Here is a 9,933-nt window from a genome sequence, read left to right as displayed (position 1 = left end):
CCTCCATTTCAAAGGACTCCCTCCTTCCCAACATGGGGAGGAGGGAAGTGGAGGGGGCAGGCACATATGTGTATGCATGCACAGAGAGAAAGGAGAAGAGAAGGAAGGGTGAGAGCCTAGTGGACTATTCCTTGTGCCAATGTCTCTCTTTGATGCACATTCCTAGGTATGTTCAGGGAGCGTGCATCTGTAGCCTTACGTGTGTCCTCAGGTATTTTGTGTTCCTTTGCATTTTATCTTGGTCCACTAATACTTGCTAAGTAACCACCCAGTATACCAAGTTCATGTTCCATTCTGGATTTTACTACTTCATGTAAACTATGGGTGCATGTGTGTATTTTGCTGTATTTACAAGCTTGTGAGGACTTATGAAGAAATGTGAATTCTTTTTTATAAAGGAGAAAGTCCAGTAGCAAATATTTCCATTAGTCCTTGGCCTCTGTGAACTGGTGGTGTAACAGCTCTCTCTGCCACTCACCCAAGGGCAAATTTTCTTGGGAGAATGTTTTAAGGGAAATTAAACATTGGTTCCTTCTCCTACAGTCTCTATTTCGTATAAAGGTTTGCTTGAAATAAGAAAGAATCTCACTGATTCCCATACTCATTGCTGCATGAGGAAATGAAGGAATCACTGGGGCCAGGATACAGTGCAAAATGTATTCATTTTCTCTTCCTTTCCTCAATTCTGATTTAGATTTTTAGGTTTGTGCTCTCATTGTACTTCTCTTCAGATACTCTGGCCCCAGGAAAAGGGGTCCTGTTTATGAACAGTATTTTAGAGAAGGCTCAGAGGATTTTCTCATATCTTCTATGACTTCCATAATGGATGAGTTTTGGGTTGCTCCTGGTCCTTTGTTTCCTTCATGTAATTCCAGCCAAAGCAATGGAGGGAAAACCAGGGAGTCTAAGCTCAGCTTTCTAGGTTGCAGAAAGCTCTTTTGGGTAGAAAGGGGGAACTAAAGACTATCAGCAATTATTATCATTACAGCAATTACCACTGCTAATTTTTATTATCAACTTATTTTAAATGGGTTAAACAAATAGAAGATAAGGTTCTGGCCACCTGTATACAAAATAAACACTAGACCAATTAGGGGACAGGATAAAATTTTAATGAAAAGAACTAAGGTTCCTCCAGGGAACCTGGTTCCCTCTATGCTCACCATGAAACTGAAATGCCTTTGAAATCTTTTATTCTGGAGCTATTAAAGACTCCAAACATATCTTGGAACTGTTCAGGCCTAACCCTTGTCTCCATTCTCCAAGGAAAGTGCTTTTAAAGCTAGCATATATTAAGTGACTACTGTGTGCCAAGCATTTTACATATATTATCTTATTTAATCCTCACAACACCCCTGTGGGTTACATATCAATCTCTTTATTTTGCAGATGAAGAAACTGGGGTTTAGGGAGGTTAAGCATCAAAGCAGAATTCCACAACTAGTAAGTGAGGAGAAATCTGTACCCAGTTTCAACCTAACTGAATTGCCTGTACTTTCTGATATACAAGAATTCTTCCATCTCTGCTAGTTCTGCTAGTCTTCTGGTTTCATTCTGGGCCATGCAGGTCTCGTTTTGCAGACTTGGAACTACCAGGAAACCATTTCTTGCCTTACCTGATGCACAAACATCAATGCCAAGGACACCTCTTGCAGGGACGTGGAAGCAGTAATATTTCTGCCTAAGAGCTGAGAATGGAATAAGAGGGAATGAGTGAGAGAGAGAGAGAGAGAGAGGCTGTTTCTTTGATCTGTACTGTCATGGGCTCTCCAGTATCGAGGCCGAGACTAGAAAGACAGGGGATATCTGTTGTTTCTGATTTTAATGAATTTATATTAAGGCCTTTATCTTTCTTTTGGGTCAATGCAAAACACAGGCGTGGGGGTGGGGAGTGGCTGGAGATGGAGTCCTTTGAAATGGAGCAGGTGTGGCAGAAGAAGGGGGGGGGGGCAGTGTTTCTGTGTCGCCTCTTGCCTGTCTCTTAAGTCTGCAAAGCCATGCTGGGTCCCAGAGCCCAGAATAAGGGCTCCAGTGATTATAGGCTGGAGGCTTCTTCCGGGAAGGCGTTGAACGAGGTAGGATCTGCTACGCCTCGAAGCGCTGCACCGGGTCAGCACCGCGGACAGCTCCTCTGCTTTGGCCTTCGACTCAGACCCCAGAGATCACACGCCGCCTCTGAGAAATAGCCAGCTTCCAAGGTGGAGGAAGCCCCGGTCAAGTGTGGGTTCGCTTCAACAGATTGTTAAATTCTGAAGCTGGAAACCTTCATCCACGCAGCCGCGCCCGCTGCGTGCGCCTGCATCGAGGCGTCGCTTCTCCAGTTCAGAGGCAGCCAGCTCGGTTTGTGGTTTTCCTTTGGGTCCGATGTCTGGGCTCCTTTACCTGTCCCTGGCCTGGGTAAACCGCAGCCGCCCAGAACGGAGATGAGAGTGGAAATGCTCTCCTCCGTGCGGTGATAGATCATGCAAACGGGTGACACCAGTTTAACCAATAAAACAATTTGAATCAATTAGCCGGCTGAGGAGAGTCCCGACGTGTAAAATGCATGTCAGCTCGAATAGGAAAGCATTGATTAACTCGGCCCCTACCCGCTGCCTCCTGCCACCGCCTGCTCCTCCCTGAGCTTGCCAAGCTCTCAGGGGCCAGGACAGGGACTGACAAGGATCAGGCGCCCTTGGTCTGGAAGAAGAAAATAGAAAGGCAGTGGAGAACCATGAGGAGGCCTGTTCAAGCTTAGGAGACAGCAAAGAATCAGAGAGATAGTGAGTGGCAGAAAGTTGCTCACTAACTCAAAACGTATAATCAGGCTGTAATTCCGAAGTCCGGCTCCAGATTCGTGGTGAGAATTTGCTGGAGCACGGAGTCTAGCTTTGAATTACAGTTCTCCACCTTAATCTTTCAAAAATATGATTGGCCTGACAGCTCAAACAGACGCCCTAGACTTGCTGGGGTAATAAAATGCCATGCTATTTTTAGAATTATTGGTGCAAAAGTACTTAACATCATACATTTCTCTTTCCAGTGAAATTTCTTTGCATTAAAAAAAAAAAAATCTCAGGTTTGTATGCCCAGTAAGTCACCAAGGTAAAGTATAAATGTTTATGTTGAAAGATGATGTAAGGGGGTGGCTACAGGTACCACTCAGGTGTGGATTCAGTCCTCAGAGTACCAAGGATGGGAGGAAAGGCAAAGGTTCATCCCATTTCTCTTTTCAAAAAAATTTTTTTAAAAAAATAGGGATCTGTAGAGGAGAAGGAGCCTTTGGGGGCACAGATGGGAACAGCAAAACCAAAAGGGAAGATCCCGTGATTCTTCCTGCTTGGCAGTGACCACACATCTCCCTGTGGTACATTAATGAGGGGACAGGCTTTTCATTGCTTCTCATTTTTGGTCTTAAAATTTGTCCAATTTCCAGGCTTTCCATGCAGTTCAGGCTTTCTTTCTAGTAGCCCGGGTTCTAGAAAATGTGAGGGAGCCGAGCCCTCCTTTTGTGCAAACCCCTGACCTCAGACCTCAGCCCTGACCTCAGACCTCAGGGGCTTCCCTGGTAGCTCTGTCAGTAAAGAATCTGCCTGCAGTGCAGGAGATCAGGGTTTGATCCCTGGGTCAGGAAGATCCCCTGGAGAAGGAAATGGCAACCCACTCCAGTATTCTTGCCTGGAAAATCCTATGAACAGAGGAGCCTGGCAGCCTACAGTCCATGAGGTCACAAGAATGGGACACAATTTAGTGACTAAACCATCATCTGACCTCAGAGAGGAGGCAGAATCAGGCCAAGGCCCTGAAAACTTCAGAAGAGCAGGTGGGTGGGCAGCCTTCAGCTTTCCACGGGAATGGATTTGTGAATGAAAATGATGCTCTTTTGGCAAATGAGCTAGGCATGAGTTTTCCTACTTTTAGGATAGGAGGTTTGGAGGGCACTTAGGGAGCATTTCGTTGATTTCAGCCCCTTAGGACAGAGCCCAATTTGTGCCCATAAGGTCTTCAGAAACTAGAAGTTGGGTGAAATATTACTTCACTGCTGTTTGAAACATGCTCGAACAAACGTTACAATTTTTGTGGCTCTGAAACTGTTTTTTGCATATTCATTTAAAATAGCCACAATTCCTGTATCCCTCACTTTTTGTTCAATTGACTCTTTGGTATTACTGACCTTTAATGAAGTGCTTTCACACATTCATGCTCGAATTTAGTGATGGTCTGTTGATGCTATGAGGTAGTCCCGCCGGGCTTCCGGGTTAGTGGAGGTTGTTTTTTCAACCATTTCCACAGTGTGACTACCCAACTCTAAGCCTGTGTGTTTCACCAGGCGGCAACTGAAATTTTGGCTCAGATAGTAAAGGAAAAACTTAAAAGATCTCCCAATCACACTCCCTGTAGGTATTCTTCTTAGAATGTCCTCTAAATAGGCAATTTTATCCCTTTCTGATAAAGGAGAAGTGGTCATTTTGACTCCTAATAGCTGATCCATTAGGAAGTGATACACTGACACTTCACTATGTTGTATATATGCTTTTCTTTGTGGAAGTTATGGGAAATGGTCCTTTCCCATCATCATTATTGTTGTTGTTATTTCCTTTTCTTAAAAGGGCTTGCTTCCACATAATTCCCTGAGAATTTACTTCCCTGGGAGTATCCACAACTTGCGGAAGTTCAGGTCAAGGTTGGGGCCCTCCCTGCTTTCGTGTCTCAGCTTTTCCTTGTGCTGAGGTAGCCTGCATGGCTTTTACAAAATGGGTTAGAGAATTATTCCGAATGAAGTTGATTGATGAGTGCACACATGCTCTCATTGGGGTCCTCACTCAATCGCACTTTCCAAAATAGAGAATGCCGCTCTGCATCTTGTCCTAAAAAAAGGGCAAACGTATATTCCAAAGTGAAGACATTCTCCATGCTTCCTTCCAAGTTTTTAGATTGGGCACGCTACTCAGAAACTCCCTTCCTCCCCGGCTTTTCTCATTGCACAGTGTTTCAGTGGACCGCTGAAACTATTCTATTCTCGGGCTAAGTGCGGTTCCTCTATCTTCGGAGACACAGTGAGGCAACAGATTTGCGCTGCGTACCCGAGGGAGCATTCGCAAAGCAGGGTGGCTCAGAGAAATGAGGGGAGGAGACGATAACGGGCAGGGATACAGTCAATTTAGAGGCGTCCTTCTAGAATCCGGGGCCTCCGGGATCCAGGTCCCCGGGATGCACGCAGACTACAGGGCTTTCTACGGCTGAATCAGATCTGCAGCTCCAGCACCGCGGCTGCGCTTGCTTCGGGTTGGAGAGGTTGTTGTCGATTGCGGGTGGGTTTAGGTGTTAGCTTTCGTGCCTGCTGAGAAAGAATCTGCTCACTCTGCCTTTCGCTCTCCCTCCTCCCTGCCTGTAACATGCCAGCCCTTTAATGTGGAGTGTCAGGGAGACGGTGACGTCACCTTGCCCGCTGGGTGGCGTCCCCTCGGTCCGACACGAGTTCAGAGACAGAGAAAGGCGCTGTCAGACTGCGCTCCACCTGGGGCTCGCCTGCCGCGGTTTCCGCGCGCCCACACTTACTACGGTCGAGGGGACGCCCCGCCGCAATTCGGGCGGTCCTTCTCAGCCGACCGGGGTACCAGAGCGGTTAGCGCCGACGAGCGCCAGCATCTGCACGCGGAGCCCTCCGAAGTCCCGCCCGCTGGATTCGAGGATCCGCTTGGATGCTTCGCCTCCGAGCGACCTCGGAAGATGGGCCCGCAGCCACGCGAGTAAAGACAGCTAGGGGTTACCAGGTACTGCCGGAACCAGCCGGCCCCCACTCGGCGCACAGCTCGCGGTCCATGATTTGGGATCCCCAGCGGTGGGATTTTCCTGGTGAGGTTGAGCGGCAGCGGAGGGCTTCGGTGGTGATTGGTTTGGGAGCCAGGAGAGTTTAGCTGGGGGTCATTGGCTCGTAAGTCGGATAAGGAAGTTCGACAGCTTCCTCGGATAAACTAACTTTTAATTGTCTCTTCTTCCATCACTCACTTAAAAAAAAAAAAATCTTCCTACCTAAAGCCTCTTATTTGTGTCTCTGCTCTGACAGGAGTTTCTGGGAGCGCTTGGGGTGAAACTGGAGCACACCCAGTCGGACACACGTCTGCCGGGCCAGCGCTGCGGAGGCGGCGGGTGTTTAACGTAGAGCAGCTCCCCGATAGGGCCAGGCCCGCTGAGCACATCGCTCCGGAGCGAGAGTTGCCATTATCCCAGGGTCTAATAAGATGAGAATCTTGTTTGGGGAGCGGGGATGAGCACTGAAGGACCATTTGGCAAAGCTAGGGCTGGTTATTTCAGGCCCAGGTATCACGGTGCCATTTAACGCCCTGTGCCCTGGAAATACTGATCCATCCGAAGTGACAAGCCCAGCTTTCCTCTCTTTGATCGCGTTTGTTCAACCTTCCTGGAGGCCACGGAATGTAATGAGAACTGAGGATCCAGGGGTCAGAAGGGCGAAGGTTGTCAGGATAGACGTTACAGGAACCCAGAGAGGACAAGGATATGACCATCTGGGTAAAGGGGTATGCTAGTGTATTCAGTGAAATCTCTATAGTAACAAACTCCAGCGTACTTGGGGGAGGATGGTGATGCCACTGCCACCGGTGATTTTCCAGGGCAAACCATACTCTTAGCAGCTGCCCTGGACAAGAAGATGTGCGAAGGTCACTGTTGGTTTCTCAGGGTATGAGCCATTTTGCTTGCTTTGACTTACTGTCATCACAAAGGTTTCTTTCGCTTGCTTTTGGTGTATTTTCAATTTACTGGCTGTTTTCCCCCATTAAGTACCCCACTGACCAGAGATGACAGCAATTTTACCACAGGCCCAACCCTGGGCTTCCGCTTTCAGCGCTCCCACAGATTATCAAGGCCAAGGTTTATCCCTACTGTGGGGCACTTATTCCCCCTATAAGGTGAAGAGATATCTACACAAATCAGAAAAAGAAATGTCACAGAAAGTGGTTCACCTTACAACTAAATTTGCCTTTTAAAGCCCACCAGTAAGGATCCCCAAGAGCTGTTCCGTTTCTTTGCACTTCTTCTGGGCTTAACACTCTCGCCTGTACTCATTTGCTCATTGTCATGGAAATGACAGGAAAACAGTATCTGAATATTTTCAAGTCTACAATTTCATTTTTAATCGACCTATTAGAGCCAGAACCACTCAATTTAGCAAGCAGCTTTTAGAAAACTTGAAACACCTATTTTGGTGTAACCTTGCATATAGCTCTGTACATTTTCCCCCAAAATTTCTAACTTAAGTATCAAAATATCTAATGGCAAAGATCAGGGAGAAGGGCTTTCGTTTGCTTTAATGAGCTATGTCTCAACCAGCAGTGAATTTCCCCCAAGGAAACCACAGATACCGCAAACAGTGCTTTTTTAAAAGCTTGGGTTTATTGTTTTAACCAAAATCAATCTATTTTCAAGCAAATGTGAATGGTCTCTCGTTTACAATTTGGGCTTCAATGGCCAAGCCTCAGTTTTCCATAACTTCTGTAACCTGTCCTAGTTACAACTGTCATCATTACTTCCTAATTTCTAACAGGCATGCCATTTTATTCTAATGGCTTCCATAAATCCGGGATAAGGTCTAGAGTTGCTTAGGAAGTGACTTTTTAAAAATTTACGTGGGATATTTAGAACTGAAGTACTTCCAAATCCCCGCGTTTCCAAAGGATCGCCTGAAGAAATTTAAGAGAACTTCCCTGTGTCCGAAACTTGGTCCCTTCGCCCAGTGATAATTATATCTTAACCGAAGGAAGTTATTGTGATAATTCTTCAGTTAGCAGCACAGCCCACCCCTCTCTTTGGTAAACTGAAAAGGCTCTAGCCAACGCTTTCTCCTTTCCCTTCCAGTCTCCAAGGCTGACCCGGAGGGCTCGGCCCGGGCTTCCCCGGCGGAGGAGATGGCTTCCAGCCCGCTGCCGGGGCCCAACGACATCTTGCTGGCGTCGCCGTCGAGCGCCTTCCAGCCCGACGCGCTGAGCCAGCCGCGACCGGGCCACGCCAACCTGAAACCCAACCAGGTGGGCCAGGTGATCCTCTACGGCATTCCCATCGTGTCGCTGGTGATCGACGGGCAGGAGCGCCTATGCCTGGCGCAGATCTCCAACACGCTCCTCAAGAATTTCAGCTACAACGAGATCCACAACCGCCGCGTGGCGCTCGGCATCACGTGCGTGCAGTGCACGCCGGTGCAGCTGGAGATCCTACGGCGCGCCGGGGCCATGCCCATCTCCTCGCGCCGCTGCGGCATGATCACCAAGCGCGAGGCCGAGCGCCTGTGCAAGTCGTTCCTAGGCGAAAACAGGCCGCCCAAGCTGCCCGACAACTTCGCCTTCGACGTTTCGCACGAGTGCGCCTGGGGCTGTCGCGGCAGCTTCATCCCCGCGCGCTACAACAGCTCGCGCGCCAAGTGCATCAAATGCAGCTACTGCAACATGTACTTCTCGCCCAACAAGTTCATCTTCCACTCCCACCGCACGCCCGACGCCAAGTACACGCAGCCGGACGCAGCCAACTTCAACTCGTGGCGCCGTCATCTCAAGCTCACGGACAAGAGCCCCCAGGACGAGCTCGTCTTCGCCTGGGAGGACGTCAAGGCCATGTTCAACGGCGGGAGCCGAAAGCGCGCGCTGCCCCAGCCGGGCACGCACCCCGCCTGCCATCCGCTCAGCTCAGTCAAGGCGGCCGCGGTGGCGGCGGCGGCGGCGGTGGCCGGGGGCGGGGGGCTCCTGGGCCCGCACCTGCTGGGGGCGCCTCCCCCGCCGCCGCCCCCGCCGCCTCTGGCCGAGCTGGCCGGCGCGCCGCACGCGCCGCATCACAAGCGGCCGCGCTTCGAGGACGACGACGACTCGCTGCAGGAGGCTGCCGTCGTGGCCGCCGCCAGCCTCTCGGCCGCCGCCGCCGCCAGCCTCTCGGTGGCCGCGGCCTCGGGTGGCGCCGGGGCAGCCGGGGGCGGCGCCGGGGGCGGTTGCGTGACCGGCGCGGGCGCGGCGGCCGGCGCCAAAGGGCCGCGCAGCTACCCGGTCATCCCGGTGCCCAGCAAGGGCTCGTTCGGGGGCGTGCTGCAGAAGTTCCCGGGCTGCGGGGGCCTCTTCCCGCATCCTTACACCTTCCCAGCCGCCGCCGCCGCCTTCGGCTTGTGCCACAAAAAGGAGGACGCGGGCGCCGCGGCCGAGGCCCTGGGGGGTGCGGGCGGCGCGGGCGCGGCGCCCAAGGCCGGCCTGTCGGGCCTCTTTTGGCCGGCGGGCCGCAAGGACGCCTTCTATCCGCCCTTCTGCATGTTCTGGCCTCCGCGGACCCCGGGCGGGCTTCCGGTGCCCACGTACCTACAGCCCCCGCCGCAGCCGCCCTCGGCGCTCGGCTGCGCGCTGGGGGAAAGCCCGGCCCTGCTGCGCCAGGCCTTTCTGGACCTGGCCGAGCCCGGAGGCGCGGGCGCGGGCGCAGGCGCCGAAGCGGCGCCCCCGCCGGGTCAGCCCCCTCCGGTCGTGGCCAACGGCCCGGGCTCCGGCCAGCCGCCTCCTGCGGGCGGCGCGGGGGCCCGCGACGCGCTCTTCGAGTCGCCCCCGGGCGGCGGCGGCGGGGACTGCAGTGCGGGCTCCACGCCCCCGGCCGACCCGGGCTCGGTGGCCGGGGCCGCCGGAGCGGGCCCCGCGGGCGCCCGAGGACCTGCGGCCCCCCACCCTCACCTCCTGGAGGGGCGCAAAGCCGGCGGAGGCAGCTACCACCACTCGAGCGCCTTCCGGCCGGTGGGCGGCAAGGACGACGCGGAGAGCCTGGCCAAGCTGCACGGGGCGTCCGCGGGCGCGCCGCACTCGGCCCCAGCGCATCACCACCACCACCACCACCACCACCCGCACCAGCACCACCACCACCACCACCACCCCCCGCAGCCGCCGTCGCCGCCGCTGCTGCTGCTGCCCCCGCAGCCCG

General features: G+C 52.5%; 1 protein-coding gene across 1 annotated transcript in view; it reads left to right on the top strand.

Moving 5' to 3' along the window:
- Positions 1-7,904: 7,904 nt before the first annotated feature.
- SKOR2 (SKI family transcriptional corepressor 2) overlaps positions 7,905-9,933 on the top strand; it is a 41,542-nt gene continuing 39,513 nt past the window's right edge. The window contains exon 1 of the mRNA XM_024984563.2: positions 7,905-9,933. This exon is cut by the window's right edge and continues 563 nt beyond it. Coding sequence (XP_024840331.1) covers positions 7,905-9,933 — 2,029 coding nt within the window.

Source organism: Bos taurus, chromosome 24 (genome assembly GCF_002263795.3).
Source record: "Bos taurus isolate L1 Dominette 01449 registration number 42190680 breed Hereford chromosome 24, ARS-UCD2.0, whole genome shotgun sequence".
NCBI lineage: Eukaryota > Metazoa > Chordata > Mammalia > Artiodactyla > Bovidae > Bos > Bos taurus.
Note: the sequence above shows the minus strand (reverse complement) of the source record. Positions and strands in the feature narration are given on the sequence as shown.